The 26,075-nt window shown below is 49.8% G+C and overlaps 1 protein-coding gene across 1 annotated transcript; it reads left to right on the top strand.

Moving 5' to 3' along the window:
* The first annotated feature begins 384 nt into the window (after window positions 1-384).
* Window positions 385-25,229, top strand: SCD5 (stearoyl-CoA desaturase 5). The gene is made up of 5 exons (XM_040065302.2): window positions 385-521; window positions 15,871-16,001; window positions 20,196-20,401; window positions 22,684-22,916; window positions 23,455-25,229. Exons 1-5 carry the CDS (start codon window positions 446-448, stop codon window positions 23,643-23,645), a joined length of 837 nt encoding a protein of 278 aa, XP_039921236.1. The 5' UTR covers window positions 385-445; the 3' UTR covers window positions 23,646-25,229.
* The last annotated feature ends 846 nt before the right edge of the window (window positions 25,230-26,075 follow it).

Raw genomic sequence — 26,075 nt, 5'->3', positions numbered from 1 at the left:
CTTTGTCTCCGGGAGCCCGGGAGCGGGGCCGCGCTGCGGCGGGGGCGCGCCGGGAGGCGGCCGCGGGCGGAGCCGGAGCCGGAGCGGGGGCCGGGCCCGGGCCCGGGCCCGGGGCGGGGCGGGCGGCCCGGGGCCACCATTGGCTGTCGCTATGCGGTGCCCGCGGCCGCCCCCCGCCCGTCCCCGCCGCGGTGCGGGGCGCAGCCGGCGGCGCGGCGGCTCCATGGAGGCGGCGGCGGCGGCAACAGATGCGGCGGCGGCGCGTCCCGGCCGCCCGTAGCCGCTGCGGGGCCGCGCTGAGCGGGGGCCGCCGCCGCCTCTCCCCGGCGCCCGGCCGGCGACATGGCCGCGGCCCGGAGGGCGGCCGGCGGCGAGGGCGGGCGCGGAGGGCGCGGCGGGCGCGGCGGGCGGAGGGCAGGCCATCGTCTGGCGCAACGTGGTGCTCATGGGGATGCTGCACCTGGGCGCCGTCTACGCGCTCAGCCTGGTGCCGCGGGCGCACATCCTCACCCTGCTCTGGGGTGAGTGCCGGGATGCGCTACAGGTGGGGCGGGGGCGGCCGGCGGCGGGACCCCGGGCAGCGGCGCGTCTCGGTTTGCCCTGTCCGTCCCCTGTCCGTCCCCTGTCCGTCCCCTGTCCGTCCCCTGTCCGTCCCCTGTCCGTCCCCTGTGTACTGGCGGGGTGGCTTTTGTTCCCGAGCCCCCCCCGGCCGCTCCCGGGATGCCATTGCCGGCGCCGCGCCGGGCCCTCGGTTGCTGTAGAAACAGGAGGCGTTCTCCCTCCGGTTACATTGATCCGGTTTTCGGCTTGAAAAGAAGCCCAGTGGAGCGGCGATGTTTCGGTGTAAAGGACGCGCTGGTCGTCCCTTTGCTGGTTCGCCGCGTTACTTTCTGAACACCCGCGGTTCTCTGCTCCGGTTCGGAGCAGTAAATCAGCTCGTCGTTCGTTTCTCCAGGAAGGTGACAGAAATTTTCTTTAGGGAAGATGTGAAAGTCGAGTAAGAGCTGTAAGGTGCTGGCCCAGAGGCGATAAGGCAGGCTGTGCTTTCTGAGGGGAGATGGCTTGCAGCGTCTATCCTGCTAGCCGTGAAAAGCCAAGGATTCAGTCTGGGGAAGGGAATACGAGATACAGCATCTTTTCTTCCATCCTACTGTGGTGAGGTCCTCCTTTCTCCACAGAAGGATGATGCTGGGAGAAAATGCTACATAGAAGCACTGCAGTACTGTGCGAGGCTTGTCAGGGTTTGTGAGACCAAATAGATGGTGAATGCCAGCATCACTATCCAGCAGTGTGTATTGATTCATGGAAATCTCCGTGGCCAAGAGGGTAAAAACTTGAGTGCTGCTTACAGCTGATGCGATTTCTTGGGTACATAACCTGCTTCGAGGTGAGTGGAGAATATAACAGCCTGGGATTCTTTTACACAGAGGAAAGAAGGGTCTCTGCTGCAGGAACTCACAGGCACAAAATTTGGGTTGTTAGGCTGCTGTCACTGCTGTCGAGGTGACTCTTCAGAAGCCCCAGCTAAACGCTTTAGAAGTCAGGCTCATTCCTTCTGCTTGGAGAAGTCCTAAATCCCTTTTTCACAGGTTCAGCTTTTGATATTCGGTCTGTCTTAAAGCCTCAGAAATCGCCACCAATCGCTGCTTGCGGCTGGGAAATGAATCTTCCCGTCAATTACCATCCTCAGTTTCTGGGTCCCTGGAGGGCACCTGCGCTTGACTGGTTTGCACAATCTCTCACCTGCCTTGCTCATGACCAGAAGAGGTCTGGGGTGGTCGTGTTTTGCATCGTTTCCTTCTGTAAGCACTGCTCCTCTCGCCTCCCTGTTCCTGGTTGTGTTCAGGCTGATTTCATAGTTTCTCTTGGCCACGGCTTGGTGCTCAGGGAGACCAGGAGAGCCTGTGGGAGCTGTGCGGCTGGAACGCACAGCCTGTGATCTGCTCTCAACCCTTTTAGGTCCTGTTGTGTGCAGGCAGGTGGGCTTTCTTTTTGTGTTTTGCCTTTCCAAGAGGACAATTTGAAATCATCTCTGATTTCACTGTGCTCAGTTACAGAAGTCCCTGAGGCTGGAGGCAAAGGACTGAATTACCAATTCAGCCCTCCATCCTCTGAGGTATTTTTTTCCTGGTGGAGATTAAACAGACGCTAAATAATAAAACAGTTCTCAACGACTTTGCAGCTTGATGCCTTTCCTTCTGAAAGCGAGAGCCTCTCATTTCTTGACATCGTTATTTTTAACAGCCACCCTAGAGCAGACCACAGAGTTTTTACAGGAGTTTGGTGGGTGGTTTTTGCAGGGGCTGCACAGCAGGGAAGTGAGTGTGCTGGCTCCAGCTGTCCCGGGCGCTGCGTGCCACTCTGGCATCTGGCTGCTGCCAGCTCCGCTCCCCTCAGAGGTGCTGAGCAATGTCAAAATGCACACTCCCCTGCAGAATATGTCAGATAAATTAGCTTGCTGTCACGCTGGTGACCTGTTTCCGAGGTCCCTCTGAGCGACTTAGGGTAGATAAAAAAGGGTGGCTGTTGCTTAAGTTGACAAACCCTGTGTGCAAGGAGCCAACCAGTGAAGTTGTGTTGGAAGGGATAAGCGTCAATCAGACGTGTTCCTCGCCCTCCCCGGTTCTCCACGGCTCCTTGCCTGTGCAGATCAGCTGTGAGACTGCCTTTCTGTGGGCGCTGGCTGCCAGCCAGCCTTGGGAGCAGGGCTGGCACGCTGGCGAACGTGGATGGTGGGCATGAGAGTAGTGTCAGGTAGTGCAGGGATGTGTGTACGCTGAAGGTGCGGATGGAGGAGCTGCAGCCTTCCATGCATCCCTCTGTGGTTTTCCTTCTCTTCCCAAGTTTTCCTGGCACTCAGGAAGCTTCCCAGTGATCCTGTGCGAGCCCTTGCATTGCTCCCCTCCGCGTTCCCCACGGATAAGCTGCAGGAACAAGTGTGCTGGGAGTGGGATGCCAGCGCTGCCCGTGACCTCCATGGCGTCTGGCAGGAAGCCGACCGCTTCCCCTGACTCACCGCTGCCTGCTTGGCTTTTTTACCTTCTCCTCCCCCAAAGACATCCACCTCTCGTCGTGTTCTGCCCTGGGGGAGGCCGGGTACAAACCCTCCCTCTGTGCAGGGCTTGCTTTCCTGCTTCCCTTCCCACGCCCGGAGGCAGCTGATGCAGCGCCGATTGCAATGCCACTGTGCCACCTAGATAGAAAACCGCTGTCGGAGCCAAGCTGCCCGCGCGGCAGGGCTCATTTCCATTGGTAATCTACCGACATTTGTCCAGCTGCACATAATAGACAGTGGGAAAGCGCTGCCAAGGAGGGCTCAGCTGGTTGTTTGCTCAGGATTATCCGTGCTCCTCCGCTCCCCTTGTCTCCCGCAGCAGCACCTCGGGGCCCGCGCTGCAGCCTCCCGCACCCCGCGTGGGGCTGGGGCTGGGGCTGCACACGGGGCCCCAAACAGCACTCTGGGTGGTGCAGAACTGGGCTGCGAATTGCTGCAGAACCGGGAATCGGGCCGTCTTTCAAGGGACGTACAGATAAGCTAGTTAAAACACAGGCTTTCGGGGCCATCCCAGTGTCTCTGTGGAATTTGGTTTCAGTCCAAGCTGAACAAAAACAATGAAATTACTCGTGTCAGAATTTTCCATGAGCTGGGAGCTGCCTTGACCCGAGAGGCAGCAGGCGGTGTGTGCGAGGCATCGAGCAGCCCCGGGCTGCGCCTGTGGGACCGGCCCAGCGGATTGGGAACGTCCCCTGTCGCGACAGCCCGGGCTCACTGGGAGCTCTCCTGCCTCGCTCTTTGCCAGCCCGGGCTCACTGGGAGCTCTCCTGCCTCGCTCTTTGCCAGCCTGACTTGTGGTTTGGTGCAGGGGTGAGCGGAGAATGCCCTGCTGCCTTCCCGCTGGTGCTCAGCCCCGCGGAGGTTTGAAGGGGAGGCATCGCCATTCTCTCCGGGCTCTCAGGAGGAACTGAAGCAGGGTGGGAGCAGCTCGCCGCTGATGGGACTGGCTGGGCCAGGCGTGCAGATCTTCCAGGAATGAACTTGTGCAAAGGGGTGCTTGTGGCCGGCTGGGGCTGTGGCTCACTGATGTCCTCTTTTGGGCTGGAGGTGCTGCACCGCCTTCCAGAGGTCCCTTGGGAGGAAACTGTGCAAGGCTCATTCCCCACGACAGTAACGTGCCATTAAATGATGCTTCTTAACCAGGAACCTCCTTGCTCCAGCCGGGTAGCTCCAGCCCTGTGGTAGCTCCAACGAGGTTTATCTCATTTGATTTAGGGAAGCAAACTAAAAAACTCTGAAATCCTGGTACAGAGGGAAGTACCAGCATGTTTCACTGCAGGGCTTGATGCTAACAGCTGCTCACACTTTCTTTTGGTGGGCTCATGATAACTTCTTAAAGACTCCACCTGGGGGATCACATGATTGTCTCAGATTCCGTTTGGAAAAAGGTGCTTTTCAGTCTTTGCAGAGGGCTCCTGAGGAAGCACTTGAAGTAGCCAAATTAATTTTAGGAAACAGAGCCACCACAAAAGAGATTAAGCTGTTTACCCACTTTAAAGCCTTTCATTTCGGGCTGCTGAAACAACTTTAAACACTTGTGCAAGCGTGGCCACACAGAAATCCCAAATCAGAGCTGCCCGAGGGAGGAGTGGATGTCACACGCTGCCGTGCCTTGCCAGAGCCTGGGAAGGGCTGGGAAGGAGGATGGCCTTGCCCTAATGATGCTCATGTGGGAAGGGAGGCTGGTTGCTGTTGTTTTAGCAGCGTTTAGGAGATGTTTTAGTGCTCCTGAGAGCCCCAGATTGTTCATGTTCAGCCACGCTGGGCCCTGTGCCACGCTTATCCCCAGCTTTCCCCCATGCACCAGCGCTGGCTGTCTGGGAACACAGACGGAGCAGCGGTGCTGCCCAGCTGCACCCTGCTGAGGTGCAAGCTGCTCCCAGTCGGGGTGCTGCCTGGGATGCCTGGCTCTCTTCAGTAAAAGAGATGAAAGCAAGTGTGGTCCTCCTGGCACTTTGGGTTATCGCCTCTCTCTCAGGCTGCTGATAGGCAGCACGCCTATGTAATGAGGCTCGGGTTGCTGTTGTGCACTGCAGATGCAAGTTTTACTGGTCCTGCATGTTTCCAGAGCCTTGGATATTCTTGAGTGCCACCTGCTGGCTTTCTGGTTATTAACTGGTTTTAGTCCCAAACCGTTTACAGCTTTGGAAACTCTGCGCAGACACCTGTAAATAAAAAAAAAAATCCTAGCTCCAGGGAAGTTCCTCTTGGTACCTCTGAATGAAGGAGGGTGGAAATATTGTCTCTGTTTCACACCCAGTGAAATGGAGACACTTGATGGAAACTTCTCTGTCGCTCCTGCTGCTGCTCTGGACAGTGGTTATGCTCAGGTGATTTCTGAGGTGAGGTTTTGGGTCAGAAATAGGGAACAAATGCATTTATCTTGGATACTTCATGGAAAGGGCTTATTGATCAGAAGGACCTTTCCTCACCTTACTCCCTGGGGTGATCTCCTGTTTGCTGGCTCCCAGAACAGTCCCTGCCATGAGCAGGGAGCAGCTCTGGGAGGTTTCTGTGGAATACAGGAGGCTGGCCTTGTCCATCAGCCCCCAGCTGCCCACCATGCTTTCAGCAGTTTGAGACAGCAGCTGGTCCACTAGATGATGAGTGTAGAAGAGGTGGAGCATCCAAATGTTAATTGCTTCTCTGAGATGCTCATCTGCACAGGGGAGTAGCCTTGCTTGTCTCCAGAGAAGTTTTGGACTGGCTTTTCCTCCCCTGGCCCATTTGAAAGCATAGTCACTCTAAACAGCCAAGTTCCTGTCTTGTTCCTTCCCTCCTGGCATCAAGAGCTGCACTCCCATCATCTCTGACAAGAACAAAGTCTTTTCTAAAGCAGCGTTAAAAATGGCACGAGCCCCAGATCTGGGGGTGGCTGTAACACGTCTGGGAACGGTCTGAGCTCCGTGTCCCTGGTAAAACTGGGAACATACCCTCACATAATGCTCAGATAGAACAGCATCACAGAATCACTTGGGTTAGAAAAGACCTCCAAGATCGTCAAAACCAACCATTAGCCTACGCTGCCGGGTCCACCACTAAACCATGTCCCTAGGCACCACAGCTGTACATCTTTGAAATCCACATCTTTGAAATGATGGAGACTCCACCACCTCCCTGGGCAGCCCGTTCGTGGAATAGGTATGGATGGATCCAGTCACACCAGTGCTCCTGTGTCTGTTCCAGAATCCTGCTCTGAGGTGATGTCCTGTTGAGGACACTCTTGCCTGTTGGATGTTTTCCCTTCCCCAGTGTTCACTCCTCTCTTGTTTTAGCTGTTGCTGGAGGTGGCTCCTTAAGGTCTTGTCTGTCACAATGTTCTGCTGTGTTTGTGTTCCTTGTCCTGATTTCATCCCCAGTGCATTGGTGGTGCTCCTGTCTTTTCTCCCTCTGTCCTGTGTGCCGCACATCACGTGGTCACTGCCAGCACGGCAAAGGAATGGGGAAAAAATTCCGCGTGTGTGCTGAGCCCTGGATGTGTGTGATGGTCCTTTGGTCCTGTTGCTCTCAGGAGTGGGTTCAAGGCACTCCTGAAGAGTTCCTGCAGTGGGAATGGATGAGTGACCAGTAGAGCTGTGCGTGCTTGACATCGGGATGTTCCAGCACAAAGCACTGCCGGGCTGCTCTGACCCATGCTCCAGCCACTCCACAAGAGCCTCAAGCACCTTTTCCCTTTGATCTGTGTGATGAGGACAGAGATGACAGCCTGATCCAGCAAAGGTAGAAATCCCTGTTGGAATTTGGCAGGGTTGTTGGCATTTGGGCTGCCCCCTGACATCGTGGGCTTGGGAGAGGTGTCCCCGTGGAGGGAAGGTTTGCTGGCACCCCCAGAGCTGGCTGTGGCAAACACACAAAAGCCCAGCCAAAGGCCACAAAAGCATAAAGTGCCTTCTTTAGCCATGGTCCACCAGTCCCTGAGCTGGTGCAGGCAGCTCTGGGCAGTCATCAGGAATTTCTGGCTCTAGCTTTTTATCTTTGGTTACATGTGCGGGTGGGGATGGCAGAATAAAGGCTCTGAGGAGTTTCGATGGATGAGTCAGGATGGACTTCTCTGCAGGAGAAGTCTCAGGAGACTTACTGCATTGAATTTAGTGTGGTTCCTTATGTCTGCCACAGCACCTACCCTCCCTGCAGTCACAGTTGCACTTGTAACTAACACTGATGCTATAATTGAAGCCAAGCAATTTCTTGTAATCAGATTTTATTTTTACCATGTAGGCTAACAATAAGATGTGCTGCACCACTGGAGAGTGAAACATTAACAATTACTGTGCTAAGTAAAGCAAAGCTGATGTGAAACAGAGGGGAAGGCTGTTTGTGATGCTGGCATGGGGAATTGTGTGCCTGCCATCCCTCTTGTGCAGGGGCCTCAGCAGCAGGGGATGGGGATTTCTGGAGGATCTTTCTCGAGGCATTTTTGGACAGTGGTGTCTCAGATGATGTTCTGAGCGCTAGGGCTCACTGGAGGAGCAGAGCTGGGCTGGGGCAGGGCTGTTTGTGCTGGAGGGACACAGTCAGGAGCCATTGGGGGAGTGTGGGGAGGCGTCAGCTGGTGAGTGCCCCCGGGGAGCATCAGCCTGCCCACACACAAGGTTTCCTCCTCTGCCCTGGCACCTTCCTCCAGCCTGACAGCTCTGGCTGACTGGCCTGCTGCGTGCAGGGGCCTTGTGCCTTCTAATTTTAATGAGGTTTAGCACTTGCAGCCCAAAACTGCCAGGAGAGAAAGTTGGAAGAGGCCATTTTTTGCAACAGGTTCTGCTCTGAGCTCTGTTTGGTTTTGGAAGGGGGAGGGAGGAAAAGGTGTAGCAGCTGATAGCATACAAGTGGAGCAGACACAGAGCATCTAGGCAAGGTGCAGTGATACAGAAACATCGTCTGGACTGTGAAGTCCTGAAAAGTCAAACCTGTCAGATCTCTGCTTCCGTGGTCATGGGGAGGGCAGTGGGTCAGAGCAGGGCATTCCCCTGTCATGTACCTGGTTCTGAACAGGGTAAGCCTTGGCTTTGTCCCTTTTTGGACAGGGATGCTAAACAATAACTAAACCTTCTTCCTCAGGGCAGAGCTGCCTGCTGAACACAAGGCTCTGGTCTGCTGTGCTGATGGCTTAACGCTGCTATTTCTTTACTCTGTCCCTAAAAAAAAAAAGAGGTAAAATTGGCATTTGTTCTGTCTTGGCATTTATAGAGCATTTAAAACCCACCAGAGCCCGAGTCAGCGTGCGGATTGAGGACAGCAGGGAGGTCACTGGGCGAGAAGTGAAATCTGCCCGTGGTTTTGTGGAGATGCAGGACCCAGCTGAGCTGAGACAGGCTACACATGAGCATCAAAAAATTTCAGAGAAGCCAAAGCATCTTCCAGCCTTCTCTTTTGATCTAAAAATATATGTAAGCTGTTCGACATCTTAAGGCAATCTTCAGCTGCTGGTGAGTTCGGGGAATCTGTATTTCCTTCCGAGGGGAGTTCTAGCATTGGCTGGAATAATTCCTGTCAGCCACGATTTCCATTGCTCTGTTGGCTTTATTTATGTCACACTGGCTGCAGTTGTCAATATGAACTTTTCTGCTATTCCAGCTGGAATAAAGTCTTTTGTATACTCAGCCAAAAGTGCTGGCTCTGGGGAACGTTCCTGAAAATGCATGCGCAGGCATGTGCATCCAGGCAGAGGCAGCCTGGATTTCATGAGCTGGTGATGGCAGGGCCAAGGGGATGTGATAAATAACTTCTCGTGGAGCTCCACCACGGTACAGAGGGGCAGGAGCAGGGCATCATCCGAAATCATCTTCTCTGCAGCTCTGAAACTCCGCTTCCCCTTTGCCTTTGATGTGCTTCCTCTTATCTCTGTCTCTCTTGGCTCAATTTAGAGTAGCTCAGAGGATGTGAAGATCTAATTTTAGATGAAACTTTCTGGCCTGAGATTTCACATGTTTGGTCTCCGCAGGAAAGCACGGCTCCCCGTGAGAGCTGGCATGACCTGTATGGGGAGCAGCCCAGGGAATTGGTGCTGCCGCATGCCAGTGCTTTTTAATTCCCATTTGCTCGCTTGAATCCAGCCCAAGGAGCTTTTGATGCCAGCCTTTGATAGTTAGCAGGGCTCAGTGAGCAGAGGGTTGGCTAGCAGGGCAGTGTTTCCTTCCCAGAGACCCCAGGGCCAGAGCGCTCGTTCAACAGCGATTCTTGGCAGCAATTTAGGGGCTAGGGTGAAAATTTCTTCCTCCTTAATAAATGTAGTTCCAGGTCAGAAAGTAAGGCTTTTTTAGTAGGATGCTGCAAGTTAAACGATATGTAACTGCTCCCTGGTGTCTCTTTGCTGTGGAGGAAGAGAGCTCCAGGGTTTCCCTGGAGTTTAGCAGTAGAGATGTGTACTGGGGCCTTGGTATCTAATCTACATCTAAGAATGCTGCATGTTGACCCTGGCCCTCCCACTGGTGCAGCGTGTGACATCAACCAGCATTTTTAACTGAGGTGTTTGGGAAGACTGCTGGCCTGATTTGGGGTAGGAAAACTTTCCATTCTGAGGGCAGACATGGCATTTTAAGAAAATGCATCCTCCAAACTCAACATTATCTTGTGAAACCATAAAAGAGCATATGAGGCACTACAAAATTATTGGCTGCATTTCTGGTCTGAGCCCTGATGTTGAATCAGAAGAGAATCTTCTACCTCTGTCTATGTGTGTAGTGAAGTGGAGGAACTCTTAGGAGTTCAGAAGAGACCAGGCATGGTGCAGCTACTGAAATGATTGGCAGTGCTGCCCCGAATTTCAGTGGGAATGAAGTTTGGCACCACTTGGCACCACTGGAAGTTCTTTCCCTGGTTTGCTCGTATTAGTCCTAAATCTGCCACTGAATAACAGCAAAACCCCACAAGTGAGGAGGAGAAGGCAGATACAGGATATGCAGATGTAATTTAATTTTTAGAAAGGAAAAAACCACCACTGGAAGTTACAGGAGTGTTACATATTTATGGCAGTCAGTCAGCTTTGCATGCTTGTGCTTGAGCAACTTGCTGTTTGTGTGTCTCATGCAGCTCTTGCAGCATAATGGAAAACTTTGGAGTTGACTCATTTGGTTAGTAAAATTCCCTAACAAGCAATTTTTATCTGATTGAATAAGCACAGGATGCTGGTGTGGAAGCAGACAAAAGTTTCATGTCCATTCCTGTAATTTTTAATCCTCAATTTTTTTTTTTTTTTTTTTTTTTTTTTAATACAAATGAATCAAGTTGTGGAATCCTTTTATATACAGAGGAGAAAAAATGGCCTGTGCTAAGATGAAAATTTCTCAGCAGCTTGCTTGAGACTTTGCTGGCTACTGTGGAGTGAGAATTTCCTCCAAACGGTGTCATGTCACGAGATATCTTCATCATGAGCAGCATTTTAAGGTCAGATGTCTCCAGCTGCCCTCTTGTTGAAGAGGTAACAGATGTCTACAGGTGAAGCACAGCCCTTGCATTTGTTAATTTTAATTCCCCAGGCAAAAGATGTGCTTTCTTTGCCATTAGTGTGATTAGAATTCACATCTGAGGAAATTACTCCCTCCTGTATCCATGGGATCTTGCCTGCTGATCCTTGAGCTGCTGGAGACACGGTGTGTGTTTGTAAAAATGTATAAGCCTTTTCTGAACCTAAACCTCTTCAGGCTTGGCCTGGGAATGTGTCAGACCCTGCAGGCTAAACAATGTTGGGAATGTCATGACCCAGCAGCGGGGCCTCCATCAGAACAGTGTCCTGTGTGCTTCTGAAGCTGTCCCCAAAAAGGTGGCAGTAGAAGAGCTAAGGTTTTTCCAAAATAGCACTGAAGGAGCAGCTCCCTGAGCACGTACAGAATAATGCTGTGGGTTGGTTGTGAGCTGGCAGGGGGTTGGCAGGAGTTGGGTTGGCACTCCTCTGCTGGCTGCTGTCCTCAGAACAAGACGTAAAACCAAGGCCCTGACCCTTGGTGGCTATCCTGACCCAAGGTCTGTCACCCTCCTGGTCAGGTGTGATGCTAACAGCTCTGGGACAGTCACCAGTAATTACTTACCTTGGTAATTACTTTCCACAAACTCTCTGTGCAAAATGTCACATCTTGAAGTCCACGCCACTTGAAGTGTGCAGGCAGTGCTAGTGCAACAATAGCTGGCCTGTGTTGTATTTTTTTTTAAATTTATTTTTTAATTCTGCTTTCATTCAGTCTCCTCTGCATAGCAGCTCCCCTTACCCCTGTCAGAAGAAAGTATGGGGCCAGGGGAGGCAGTGCTCTGGTCCCACAAGGCTTGCCATCTGTCTCGTTTGAAGGGGTGAGCACTTTCCCCCACGCTTTTCCCCATTGTTGGTGCTGGACAGACTGGGAGTTTCTGCCCTGCTTGCTGTCTTGCTGATGTAATTCACCCCAATCCTGGCTGATCTAAGATGTGTCATCACTTGACTTAAAACCAAGTCTGCTCCAGGACCAGAAAAAAGGTTTCTTACATGCTGTAGCGTGCAAAAAAGCTCGAAGGTTCACAGAAGTTGCCCAGTCCCAAAGTATGTTGTGGCGGGATCTGTGCTTGGAATAATTCACACAGAGCAAACTGTGAGGGTGATGGCTCTCCAGGCATGTGCCAGGTTCAGAGTGGTCACCTTGCTGTGGTTGAATGCAGTGTTCAAGTCCCTGAGAAGGGACTGGGAGCCACATGGGAGAGAGGTGCAGTGAGACCGGCGAGGGCTGATTCCCTTCCCCTCTCCCGGCTCTGCTGCCCCTCCTGTCCGTGCCACAGGGATGTGGCCACTGGGTGTGAGCTGGGGGCAGGCTCCCTGTGCTGCCACCCCATGGGAACAGCTGTGTGACACTGTGCTGTGTTTTCAACATGGTTTGTGTGTTGACAGTAGCGCTACTGTGAACGCGCGGTTGGTTTTGTTTCGCTGCTCCCGTTTTCCTCTCTGATGTATCGTCCCTCTGAGATAATTGTGATTTGCTCCATCTAACTTGCTTATGTTTGACATTGGTAACGCATGGATAGCTGCTATCTCACAGTGTCTCCTTGTCATCTGTGCTGAACAAGGATGTCCAGCCATCCCCTCGCTTTCAGGAGCCAGAATTGTCTGTTCAGATATGCAGAGCGAGCCCAGTGTTTGTTGAGCCTCTTCTTTTGGTTGATTCGGGGTTTTTTAATAATGAGATAAAAGTCAAATCAATCTGTAATATGCTGGGTTCACAAAGAATAAATACATATCTTTCTAATGTGGTCACCGGTTTCAGAAACAGAAGGAGTTCCAATTTTGATATTTAGCATGAAACAGAATTGAAATTTTTGGGGGGTGAGATCTGCTCCAATTTAAGCGACCACTAAGATCAGAGGTTGAGATTTGCCTGTGAAGTAGATACAGACCGTGGCAACATCTCCCCGTATCTTCATAAGAAGCCAGTTCCCTGGATACTGAGATTTTCAGAAGAGTTCAGCACTGGCCTTAGTAAAGCTTTTCTGGAAATCCAGCTATTGGCATAATGAGTTGTTCTGAAAAAGATGGCTCAAATGTTTGACACTGTTGATTTCCCATCCATTTTTTAATTATTTTCCTGGTATAGTTTTCATTGCTTCTGTCTGACAGAGAGATGATACCTCTGTGCCTGCTGTTCGAAATCACACTGATGTCTTCCTGCCTTATCATAGGGCCCACTGGGAATATTTTATGAACTGTTGGTGATCCTCCTTTCAGGCTCCTGCTTCCCCAAGCTTCTCATCCTCATCACAGATCCCTGTCTCCAATTACTGCTCCCCAAACTACGTTACTTTGCTTTGTCTTTACTTTGAGCCTTTCTTTCCCCGTTTCTGCATGGATCCTTCCGTGTTTTCCCAGCTCTCTCACTGCTGCTCCAAATATAGCATCATCCACTGCTGTAATTAGTATGCTGTTTGCCTTTGTTTCAGGTCATTAATAAGAATGTTGAATAAAAATCTTCTGCCTATTGATTCTGGCATGTTCCCATAAATAGCATCTGTGCACAGGCACAGTGTATTGGAAGCCTAGCAACCCGCCAGCTCCCTGCCTGCACATCACTTTAACCTCCTGTGTCTTGTCTCTCTTGCATCCTCTCCCTGTCCCCGTGCACTGGGTCTCTCTTCTGTCCTTTTGCACAGCTTTACCTGCTGTTTTCTCTTCCCCCTCTTCCTCTTTGTTCCCTCTTTTAAGTGGTTCTCCCTCTGCTCCAGTTCTGAATCATTTTGCTTATGCTGTTCTCTACTGAGTGAGCTGGTTGGAAATGCTCCTGTCAGACCTTAGCAGAACATGCAGAGGACACATCCGGCCATTTTACCGATTTCTTCTTTGTACATTAGCTATCCCATTAATTAATAAGAAATATAACATTAATTGTTTGAATTCCAGGTTGTTAATTGGCACTTTTCTTGTGGCTTTGTTTTTCCCCCCTTTTTTCTGCAATAAGTATTATTTACTCTTTATTACTTAGGAAACCTGTTGAGCTACATTTCTAAGAGGGTGTTTTCAGGAGAGGGAGGAATTGCTATTGACTGTCTGCTTTGCTCCACATTGCAATCCTTCAGTGTTTCATTGACATGTTCACCCCCTACACAGACTCCTATCCCCAAAACTGGGACAGGTAAGCAAGCAGTGGCTTTCTTCTCTACAGTACTGTAGCTGTGCACGATTAATATATAATCAAATGGTTGGTAGTCCGATTTTTGGTTTGAGATCCTAATTTATTCTGCAAAGGAGAGCTGGAGAGCTATTCCTTACACGGCAAATATTTGTCATCCTGGCTATTTATGCATTGGGAATAAGTGGTCAGATATTATTTTCGGGTACCTTAATTGCTGTAAGAATCACAAAACTTGCTATCACCAAGCAGTGCATTTGTCTGATAGGATTTGCTTCTGCTCTGACACTGAACCTCCTGAGTAATTTTGTTTGTTTGTTTCTGGGGATGTTTCAACCCTCGGGATTTATATTAGGAAGACTCCTGCTCTTATGATTCCTCCTCTGCAAAGCCAAAAAATAGGCATGGTGCGTGGGTACAAGCCCCAGCTGTTTCCTCGATCACTTGAGCACTGCAGGAGTGGGCTGGGGCTGGCAAGTCCCTGGGGAGCTGGAAAGGGTCAGGGAGGGTTGTCCCTGCCTGTGTTTGGTGCAGATATTCCATATGGACTGTTACCTACCACACAGCCTCCTTCTTAACGCTGGACAGAGCAGGGAAGTGAAATCAATCAACCCTAACATCACATCTCTCTCACTTTACCCATTTATCTTTCATTCTCGTTTTGAGCAATCATTCATGATTAAGATGGATGGGTGCCCTTGAGGAGCACTTGGTCAATTAAAAGATTTGTTGCTTGAAGTGGGAGAAAAGCCCCCTTGTGCTTTAAGGAATCAAAGAGACTGCTAAGATGGGGGATCCCAGCCCATGACTAGCGGGAGGTTAACCAGTCATAAAGCCCACAGAAAACATGTTCTTGTAATGATTCAGGACTCTAACCTTAATATTTTTATATTGGCTGGATAATGTCAGTATTCTGTGTGTCAGAGATCTGTTCCCACAATTACAGTCATTTGAGTGATTTGGAAGGCTTTATTTAGTGATGCTTCTGCACAGCCCAGCATCACACACAGCAAATGGCAGGATAGGTTCTCCCTAATTTCATAGACATCCAAATCCTTGCCCTAACAAGGCATATGCAGGAACTGCACCTCTGCAGTGGGGACTGGAGTGTGAGGAATTGTGGTGTCAGCATTTTTACTGATCTGAGAGTAATCTGTAGATTCAGCAAAATCTGTACTTCTCTCTGTGCAGAGAGAATTCATGATTTTAGTTCATTTCTGTACCTCTCTTCCGGTAAGAAGCAGAAATTTTAATTTCATGATAGACTTCAGTGCACGGGGCATAACTGCACAGATGAGCCTTCTCTGGGAGTACCATGACCACTCAGCCTGCTGAAAACCAGAATTGTCTCTTCAATGGTGGCACCCAAAGCAGGTTTTAGAGAGACATCATCTTTATTGGGACCATTCTGGCTTCAGCTGTCTGCTGCACCTTGTGAGAAAGGCTTTGGTTCGCTGTACAGGAGATGACAGGGATTTTGGCCATGGGCACAACGGCAAGCAGTTTGGGTAAATCGGTTTTTGATGGATCCACCAGCAGAGTGGAAAAAGTCCATTTGCTTCTTCAGTCTGCAGGGGTGGCAATCAACGTGAAATATGGTTGCTGTTATTTTCCCAAATACCCTTCCATTCTATTTTCTCTCAGATGCTGCAATTTCAAGCACTGTGAGCTGGGAGTTATAGAGGGACACGGCAGACACACACCTACGCATACATTTGTTTTCTTTTTGCACAAACAAATGTTTTACGTTACGTACTGGGAAGAGCAGACTGTGAGTTCCTGTCAAGCCACTGCCCGTCCAGCAGGGCTCCCCAGTGGACAGACTCTTGTGCAGACACCAGTACAAACCCCCTTTTTGGGGATCTCGTTTTCCCTGTTTGTTCCGGTAACTCAAAACAGGCTGTTTTAACCAAAACACGTCTGCGTGTGTAGGGTGGCAGGGAGCCCTGGCTAAACAACACGTTGCTGCAGATGGTGTAGATTGATTTGAAGTTGCCCTGTAATATTCTTTACTGTTTGAATCTGCGCTCATTTTAATTTTACACTTACAAAATAAGCCTGTCCTCTTTAGGCAAAGAGCCTGTGAGGCAGAGGTGGGCTGAGAACCTCTGTCCAGCCTCGTCTCCTGGGTGACCCTGCAGGCAGGCAGGCAGGGCAGGGAGCATCTTTACACCAAAGGGAGCACAAGTAATGTCAGCTGGCCCCGTGGCAAAGCCTGTGTTTTGTTTTTGTGTCTTTCAGCGTATTTCTGTTTCCTGATGACGGCTCTGGGCGTGACGGCCGGCGCGCATCGCCTGTGGAGCCACCGTTCCTACAAAGCCAAGCTGCCTCTGAGGATCTTTCTGGCTGCAGCTAACTCCATGGCTTTCCAGGTGAGCTTGTGTTGCTTGTTTGGAGTCTTGGCCTCCAGGCAGCTCTCTCTGCTGTGCAGGGATCCCCTCAGCTTGGAGACAGCAAAAGAAAGAAAGAAAAAAAGCTGTCGGAAAGACACATTCTGCTGGCTCAGGGGATGCAGAGCCCCTCTCACCACCCACGTGACAACGTGCACTAGGCAGTCCAGGAGCTTTAATTACAGAGGGACCAAGCTGAGCGTGACCAAATCAGGGGCTCAGCACCCCAGTAACTGATCTGTGGCACAGGGCAGGCCTCGCACTTCACAGGACAACACAGAGACTTCTGTAAGGGCCAGCTCGATGCAAATGTGTTTGTGTAACCAAGAGTCTGTTGGAGACTTTGTGCCCAGAAGGGAGAGCAGGCATCCTTTCACAATCCTAATTTATCTCTGTTTTATGCAGCGTTTTTTGCCAGCCAAATTCAAACACGTTTGTGAAGAAGTGTGTTACTAGCTCTGTGCTTGCTGGTAGGCAGTCCTAGACCACAGAAACACTTGTGTAACACCCAGCTGGTTGTAGGAGTTAGTCCTGAACCAGGATCTTCTCAGTGTGAATTTGGTTCCTCCTCTGGCTGGTAAGGATAGAGATAGGAACCTGCACGAAAATTAAACTTACCTGTACTAAAATTAAACTTACTGAGTTTGGCTGCCATCACCCCTTGTGGCATCGAGTACCACGTATGTGTTGTGCCCTGAGTTTTCATCTTTTTCCTTTCAGTCTTGTTGGTGGACTTTTTGTTCATTTGCCTTGGCAGGGAATGAAGAGAGTCCCTTTATCCGCCTCTGTACTGCTCATTTATCATCTTTGGTTTTTTTCTTTTTTGAGGTGGAAAGAATTAATTAGTTAGCCCCTCTACACATTAGAAAGGGCACAATGCTTCTGCTTGAGAATGGAACTGTGTCCATTTTGGCTATAACCTTTCTTTATTCTGAACCGTTTTCCATCTGCTGCTTGGTTCCTTGCAGAGCTTTACAAGCCCTTTGCTCAGTGTGTTAAACAACTGTTTTGAGTTTTGAGGAGCCCCTGGTACTGTCTCCCTGTTACACAGCCGATCTTATCTTTCACAAGTAATTTAAATGAGTGTGTGGAGCTGTTTGCAGTGAGCCTGCACGCAGGGATTCCATTGCATTCCGCTCCCCTGTTGCTATGGATTCTGCTCTCAGCTGCATTGGCCTCGTCACTGCTTTTGTCTGAGGACACGGTGGGATTCTGAGGCAGGGAAGTACTTCAAAGTAGCTTCAAGCCACCTTTGTGCCCTTCATATCAGAAATAAGATGAAAGGCCAAATTCCCCACTCTAAATCTGAAGCCTGCTTCTAATTACCTTGACATCCATTGCCTGTAAAGGCCGTTTCCACCGCCACAAGCAGACAGTGAGTGACGAGCTTTCAGGTCCATCTCTTTCACGCTGGCTCTGGGGGGAAGAGGTAGCATCGGAGATGCATACAGCAACCCTGGATGCTAAATGAGGAGGAAACATTCAGAATTCTTGAAGGGCAGGGGAAGGAAACTGCTGTAGTATTTTAGCTTGATGCTGCCTGGGCTGTGACATGCTGTACCTCCTCTGGAGTAGCATCAGATGCAGCCACTGTTGCCCTGTGGATTTCTTCACGATCGGGGCAAGCCGAGCTGTGTTTCTTCTCTCCGTCTAGAATGAAGCTCTCATAATTTTGAAAGACTGTGCTTCTTGCTGTCACTTGTCTGTTTCAGACACAGGTAATTCCTGGCTTACTGATCTTCTAGCATTTTAAGTTCCAGCACCTCGGCTGGGCTGTGCTGGTGTCGTCTCTGTGGCACAATCTGTGTTTGTGCTGGGTGCACAGCAGGAGAGGAAGAGTGGTGTGGAAAACTGTGTCAGCACACGGAGACTGTCACACTACAGCCCAGGCTATTGGCACCTTTCAGTCTGCAGGTTTGTTAAGGGACCTGCTAATGAAACCTCATGGCTGCATCGCTGTCACAGCACGCTGCTGTTGCTCTCTGCTTTCAGGGATTTCACGCCTGTGTTTTCCCGAAACTTGATCAAAAGTCGTGTGCTCTTGAAAAATGGCTGCTAATAATTCGTTCAGAGCGTATTTACACATGCTGTGCTCCAGTTCTTGGTGTGTTTATTGTCAATAGTTCTGGCCTCAGGCCTTTATTTCCTCTTAGCCTTTGTGGTTTTTAATTAGATGCCATTCAGTTGTTTCACAGCTTCCTAACCCTTTCATCTGGGGAATCGTTGTTTTTTTTGCCAACTCTGCAGGCATTTGCTGTGGCATGAAAAGCCAAATTAATTTCTCACAGTATCAGTGCTCTTCCTGATTATCTGCTGTCCCACAAACTACTTTATCAAGTGCTCTTGTGACAAACTGATCAATAGTCTCACTTGAAAAATTATTTTTGGTTAAGAAAGAAGACTTTCCTAAGTGTACTTTTTTGCATAACCCTGTTTTATTTCTAAGTTACTTAATGTTGACATTTTCCAGTCATATAGATATTCCCACTGAAGCCACTTGAAACAGTTTCATTAGTTTTGATTCATAGGTTTTCATTAGTTTTGATTTCTCTGTAGGCAGGTAGAGGTCTCCCCTTGTTCTCACTGAGGACTTGGGTGACCTCCTTTGCTTTTTTGCAGTTTACTTTGTTTTCTCATGCAGTGAGATAATTACGGTGCAACACACTGGAGCACTGGCAAGGGGCTGATCTCTGCTGCCTCCTCTCAGTGGCTTAGATGTGTCAGTGCTGCAGAAAAACGTCCCCCTCACCCCCAGCCCACTCCCAGCATCACTGTGTTCACTGCATGACAACAGTAAAGGGCTGAGCATAACTGAATGCAGTGGAGCTGAGATCTTTCGGGAGCTCTTGTTCCTCACCTGCGCCTGGTGTGCCCTTGCGGGCAGAGAGCATTTTTGCAAAGCTGAAATCAGACATGGAGCCATTTGAGCTGGATTCTTTAGTTGCTCTTTGCTGTTGTTCCCAGAGTCCCCTCAGTGCTTTCTCTCAAACATGGATAGCTGAAGGAAAGAGCAATGATTTCTGCAACACTTTCAGCACAGGGTTTTGCCCCACAAAGTGTAGGTGCACACAGTTTGATTATCCTGTGCTTGCTGTGTCCTCTGGCATACTCAGTGCCCAGATGGGTGATGTCCTGTTCTCACTTCAGAGATGCTGCAAATTGCTTAGTTCTACTGGGAGCAAAGCTGTTGTGGCTGGTGGTTGTGGGTGCTGTTCCTAAAAGTAACCCAAGCCTTTCCTTCCTTGGGTATTTTTGTTTGGGTACCTTCCTGACTGTGCAGAGATGGAAACGGCAACCTCTGCTAAGAACTCTCAGATTGAAGTTCACGCTCCTGTGGATCTGGGCATTAACTGACATTTCCATGTTTTGGGGCTGGTGTTGAGCAGTTCAATTCCTAGATGAGTGTGTGGCCTGAGGTTTGTAAGTGCTGAATGTGCTTACAATGCTCTGCACTGATAGCTCAGCACCACTGCAAAAGCCACCGATGTAGTCCAGTGCATCCAGCCAGGGCATCCTGCAGAACAAACTGGGAGGCTGAAATCCCTTTGGCTGAGGGAACTCAGAAAGTCTCTCTTTATGGATCCAAGTGTGAAATTGTGGTCCATCCCTTCCTCCCTGCAGTCCACATGATTCCATCTACAGCCATAAGGCATTTCAGTGTTGTGTTGTTCACTACAGTAGTTGTAGTGATCCACAAGCTCTGTCCCATTTTCAGCGCCGCGTTTGTGCCTGGAGGGCACCAGCTGCAACCAGCTGAGAAAGAGGACGCCAGAACTGAGAGCCTCTGTGCAGTAGTCCCCTGAAAATAAATGTACAAGGCTCCCCATAGCACAGTCTTAAAATAACAATGTAAACATGTATGTACCCGGTCCCTGCAGCCCATCCTCAGACACCCAGGGCAGACTGATGATGGTAACTCCCATGAGGCTCTAACAGCCATTTCCAGCCCTGAGACTTGTCCAGTCTGTGCCACCTGTTCCCAGATCAGGTCCCATGCCGTGTGGGGGCTGACAGGAGCGGTGTGATGGGCTGGCTGGCTGCAAAGCTGGGGCTTTTAGTCCACAGCCTCTTTTGAGGAGCGTCAGAGAGGGGCTCGCTGCTGTTACTACGTGTGGGAGGACTGGAGGTCGCAGTGCCTGGCCCCCCTCCTCTCACCCCGCCGTATTTTTTGTGCAGAACGACATCTACGAGTGGAGCCGGGACCACCGCGTGCACCACAAGTACTCGGAGACGGACGCGGACCCGCACAACGCCCGCCGGGGCTTCTTCTTCTCCCACATCGGCTGGCTCTTCGTGCGCAAGCACCGCGACGTCATCGAGAAGGGCAGGAAACTGGATTTCACTGACCTGCTGGAAGACCCCGTCGTCAGGTTCCAAAGGAAGTAAGTGCGAGCGCGAGGTGGGCGTGGGGAGATGCTCCTGCCCGGTGGTCTGGCTGTGGCCCGTTCCTCGTTTTCGTCTTTCCCTTTCCTTGCCCTGCCACCTTGGCTGCGGGTGCCGGGATGCCTTTCCTCTGGCCCCCACTGTTCCCATGTGGCTGTGACACTTGGTGACTGTCCTGGCAGGCTCTGTGGCACAAGCGCTGAGCCCTGTCCTCGTGCCTCTGCTTTCCCAAAAAGCCAGAGCTGGTTATGAAAAACAGCTGTGCGGATCTTGGCCTTCTTCTTTGACCACAGGAGCAAACTCTGCAATCGCTAATTGCCTTTAACACAGAAGTGCACATTTCACTCTGCACAGTCATCTTTGGCACCCCTGGGCCAGTGCAGGCCAAGTGCCACCTCTCCCAAGACTGCCATTCTGTACAGGATTAATTATCTCCCTTGGGAATTAGCGCAGTCCTGGCTCAGTTTGCTACACGCTTTGTGAGAGCTGGGAATTGAGTAACTTCCTTTATGCTCTACGTGAGTACGTGTGTTTTAGGCACAAGAAGGCTTTCTGCTCGCAAGCATTTCATCTGGACACTTTGGAAAACTGCTTAAGGCTGTTTCTGTGTATTTTCTGAGTGAGGGGACTGGTCAGTTATGTCTAAAAATTAGGGTTATTTTCTGCTAGTGCACGGATTTCTCTAATGCAAAAAACCTACCCTTGTAATAGAAATCTTCCAGGAGTGAGGAGCATTTCCCTCCACGTATGGTTGCTTCTGCGGGTTCCTCAGTTGGCAGTGCCTTTTTGCAACAGCTCCCTTGCAGTTTGCTGCAGCTCCTCTTGGTTATTACCTTTTCCAAGACAAGAGCATCCCACGAGAAGCAGGCTCTACTGCTTTGGTCATGCTGCAAAGGTTGTATAATGAAGAAGTGTGTTTTCTGCAGGAAAGTTGTCTTAACAAATGGCTTTGCTCTGGATTTGGATTTAGGACTTTGTCCCTTGCCCAGAATTTGGGTTTCTCCTTTCTACAAAGTTGCAGTGCTGGTTGTTTTGTTTTGTTTTTTGACAGCATGGAAAAACTAGCTGGCCAGATCACTAAGAATCATAACAAATCCTTCTTGTCATGTTTTAAGCCCAAATTGTTAGTTTTGCTGAATTTAGGGGTGCTGCAGGGTTGTTGACGAGGCGCCACTCAGTCAGTTTAAAACCATGTCACTTCAGCTGAAATCACAGTACTGCTCCAGGCATGACTGAGAGCAAAACCCACCCTCCCTTGAATGAGGGAGCAATAATCCTGCAAGGGATGTGAGAGAGGAGCTCACAGGTGAAGTGTCTCCATGACAAAGTTTTTGTGTGGTGAAAGCAGGCTGGTGTTCCCCAGGAATGTGTCGAGGCATTGATTCCCCTACACTCCAGGTAAGGAGGTTCCTCACTCCAAGGTGGATGTTTCAGTCAGAGGGAGACAATGTACTCTGATGCTTGTTCAGATGGGATATTTCATGTCTTCATCAAAGACTGGGCTTCTTCCATCTCACAGGATGGTTTTAATTGGTGCCTGATAGGCTGTTTTCATATTTCATTCTATTTCCGCAGAGTGGTAGAGGCTTTGAACTTTGAAGGAGTTTTCTGGACTGGAAAGTATTTTTCTCCTCCAGCTCTACTTAAATCCTGGCCTTGAACTGATGAGGTTTGCAAACCTTATGAGAAGTCAGTCATATGAGTGGGAAATTATTTATCTTTGGTGGAGCAAAGAAAGGGAACTTATCCGCTTGGAGGGCCTTAGCTCAGGTAAGTAAGGATTGAGTTCTATGAGAGAGCTGAGGAATGCCCTCTTCACCATGGCTGGTGTTGCTGTAGAGCTGCAGATCTCCTTCTGGAGCCCAGGATGTGAGGCACAACCTCCAAACAACAGCAAAATGCACCAAGCAAAGAATTTGCGAGGCAAGAGGTTGATTTATTTGATGCAGATGATCAAAACTAGCTCACGTGTTACAGATGAGAACTGTGTTAATGAAAACTTCTTTCCTTTCAAAAATACTGCTAATATTAACATTTTGCCAGTCCTCCGTGGGTTTTAATCGAAAGCTGTTTGTTTGTTTTTGTCAAATAAGAATGACGGTTCTTCCTATCCGGAAGACTTTCAGAGAATGCAAACTTTTAATAACTGCTTAAGAAATCCAAACTCTGTTTTTCCCCATCCCTTCCAGAAAGCTCCACAAAAGCAGGGGTCTCTTTTAAACCTGTCGCAGGGGGACGGGTCTTACTTTGCACTCCCCTTTCCCTTCTCGCCCTGTAACAGGTACTACAAGAGCTCCGTTGTGCTGATGTGCTTCGTGATCCCCACCGTCGTGCCGTGGTACCTGTGGGGCGAGAGCCTGTGGAACGCCTACTTCCTGGCCTCCATCCTGCGGTACACCATCTCCCTGAACGTCACCTGGCTGGTCAACAGCGCCGCCCACATGTACGGCAACCGCCCCTACGACAAGAACATCAACCCCAGGCAGAACACCCTGGTCACCCTGGGAGCCATCGGTGAGCGCTGCAGCCGCCCCGGGCACCGCTCTGCCGGCTCAGGGTGGCGTCCCGTCCTCTTTCGCCCTGGCTGGGACTCGGTGCCTGCAGCTGGGCACTGCTTGGAGGAGGCTGGAGCTTGTGCATCCTGGAGGAAGGCGCCCTTGTTTTCTACTGATGGTGCCCACACTGAAATAACAGCATGTGGTCTCTGGGAAGGGAGGTGTTAGCCCGCAGCAGCAAGCTCTGCTCAGCAGATATAGTGCGGCAGAAGTGAGTGACCCCACTTCTGACTCAGCTGAGTGCCTCCCCTCTTGAAGCACTTCTGGTTTTTCTTCCCTGGGTATTAGGCGTGGGATGTGCCCCTTCCTACTGGGGAGGAAAGCCCAGAGCACTGAAATGGACTGGTTTGGGTCTGCCCCAGAGGTCTGGGGTGAAACAGAACCTCCACTAGATGCAAGACTTGGGAAATGGGTGTTGGAGTGTCCTGCCCGAGCGTGTTCCCGTGTTGACAAAAGCGCCAACCACGCGGTCTTTAAACCCCCTGTCTGTTTTTCAGGTGAGGGTTTCCACAACTACCACCACACCTTCCCGTTCGACTACTCAGCCAGCGAGCTGGGCCTGAAGTTCAACCCCACCACCTGGTTCATTGACTTCATGTTTTGGCTGGGGTTGGTCACTGACCGCAAGCAGGCTCCGAAGGAGATGATCCAGGCTCGCAAGGAGAGGACTGGAGATGGCAGCGCCTGAGGAGCCGCGCCGCCGGGCTGTGCCGGCGCTGCCGTCCGCGTGGCCGGCTGGGCGTGCGCGCAGCCCCGCGCCTGTGGTGGGTTCACCTCCGGGTAAAATGACGCTTTTGTTTCAGATCGGTTGGGCTGAATTACTTCCCCAGGAACTGATTCAGCCACAGCTCTTTTTTTTTTTTTTTTTTCCTTTTTTTTTTTCCTTCTTTTTTTCCTTCCTTTCCTTATTAGCTGTCTTTTGTCCAAACTTAAGACTATTAAGTGTGAAAATGTTACGTATTATTTAATATTGCAGATAAGCGGGAGAGAGATTTGATTTTAGTCACTGTAGTTCATGTCTGAGATTTGTTGTGTTTTGCTTGTTCGTGGTAAATGTTGGCAGGTTGAAGGAACTAACTGTCCTTTCCAAGCGCAGTTAGGGGAGGTTGTGGTTCCTACTGCTAATCCAGTAAGGTTTTGAGGCGCATCTTTCGGGGGGATGGGGCAGGGCCCAGTGTGCTGTGTCAGCTGCATGCTCATGGAAAGGACAGTAACACCACTGACGAAAAACAGTGTGTACAAGGGGAAAAATCACCCTCAGTTCAGTTAGATGTTAGTTTGGAAACCTGCTTTCTTCTTTTTGTTAGCCCTGTTAGCCAGCCCAGTGCACTGCTGTCTTTGCTAAATATGAAAACTCTTTATTGCTGAGCAGGCTTTTGTGTTGAAGGTTAGTCTCTATACAGGCCAAAATACCAACTGATGCTATATTGAGATGGTTCCTTTGTTGTCACATATACATTGTAATTGTAAATGTATAGAGCTCAACCACGTCTTAAGCCAAATAAAGCTTTGGTTACACTGTTTGGAGACCTAAGTCATATTCTAATCAGTCATGGCCATTGATGCATGCATATTTTAGCTCCTTTTGCACAAGAGGCCTCTTAATTTCTTTTTCTGCCTTTGACTAGTGGGTCTTAGAGAACCGACCTTTATCTAAGTCAGAGCCTGTACTAATATTTCAGCTGCATGCAACATCCATTGGTTTCTGAGCAAAATATAAAGACACTTATGTAGCTTCTGAATTTTAACAGTTGCCTTGCTTAACCAAAAAAAAAAAAAAAAAAAGAAAAAAAGAAAAAAAAAAAAAAGGAAAAAAATCTAAAAAAAAAAAATGCATGTGGATTTAATGGGACATATAGCCCTTTGTGTTAGATGTTAGCCAGTGCAGGAGAGAGGCTTTGTACTGTCAGCACTGGAGCACTTTTGAAGATAGAGGGCATGATTTTCATTTATACAGAAGGTCACTGCCTTGCCCCTCGGAGAGGGAGTGCCTGATTCCCAGCCACACAGCCCCACACCTTGGGCAAGGCAGGGATCTCAAGATAACTGAGACTCAGGCCCAGATATTTTCAGGAAAGATGCAAAAGTGGGGGAAAAAAATAAAATGGTTTCTTTTTTGTTCTGTTTCTTGTTTTTCAAATGATGCCATATAATATAAAAGAGTTGTCTTTATTCTGTCTTTCATCCAGCAGGTGTTTTAAAAGTGTTATTTTGCCATAAATGATGTGTAAACTCTTGAGTGATTTACAATAAACAGTTATGAGTTAGCCTGGCCGCTGTGTTTAATTTTGAAACATCTCCCAACAAGCGAAGGGCTTTGTGCATCACGCATCAGAATTACAGCGGTGTTTCGCTTGGCATTTCCAGCTACGCTTTTGGTGCAGCTCGAAATACCTCCCCCCTCAGCATTCCTGAATGCCAGGGGAAGAGGAGGCTGTCAAATGGAAGGGCACCAAGGGATTTGATTACTTTGGGCTTCCTGGCCAAGCTGATAGAGGGGGAAAAGAAATGGGAAGCTGACATGCACCTGAAAGGAGACTGTGGCAAGTTCTTGCATGTGAAAATCCCGCTTTAACAGAAAAATACCAGCCCAGTGTGACTGCAGGACAATGCTTTGGCCAGAAATATTAAATATTTTACTTATATTTTGCTGTAAGCTCTCTTTGTTTCTGCTGAGCTCGGCTTGAAGACCCGGCTGTGCCTGAAGATGTGTTTTGATGTGCATTCATCTGGAGTCAGAGCCGTTTGACAGACAGAGGAATTACACACACACACACACGAGTAGGAGATGTCTCCCCACCCCCTGCTGCAGTGCCTGCAGGATGGTGTGGAAACAGGCTCCCGGAGCTGGGAGATTCCTGACCTGCTGGTTACAAAGACAGAACTGCTCCTTCCATGGCAAAAAATCATAGGGAACCTGCCTTCAGAGTGATGTGTGTAATGGGTTTGGACTCGGAGTGTGAGTGTAGGAGTGAAGCTTGGAAGATGTGCAAATGCCTGATCTCATCAGTGCTCTCATCCTTTCCTTTGTGCAATTTCCTCACCGCAGAGCTACAGGGAATGCACCGAGATACACAGCTTCCTGTTAATCTTTATAATTTTTCTTTTGTACTGCTGT

Source organism: Hirundo rustica, chromosome 5 (genome assembly GCF_015227805.2).
Source record: "Hirundo rustica isolate bHirRus1 chromosome 5, bHirRus1.pri.v3, whole genome shotgun sequence".
Taxonomy (NCBI): domain Eukaryota; kingdom Metazoa; phylum Chordata; class Aves; order Passeriformes; family Hirundinidae; genus Hirundo; species Hirundo rustica.
The sequence above is the reverse complement of the archived record's forward strand: the minus strand, read 5'-3'. Positions and strand labels throughout refer to the sequence as shown.

Coding starts and splice junctions, on each gene's coding strand:
- SCD5 (XM_040065302.2), top strand. CDS start 446: ATGGGGATGCTGCACCTGGGCGCCGTCTACGCGCTCAGCCTGGTGCCG. Junction 522..15,870: donor CATCCTCACCCTGCTCTGGG/GTGAGTGCCGGG, acceptor TGTGTCTTTCAG/CGTATTTCTGTTTCCTGATG. Junction 16,002..20,195: donor CTAACTCCATGGCTTTCCAG/GTGAGCTTGTGT, acceptor TTTTTTGTGCAG/AACGACATCTACGAGTGGAG.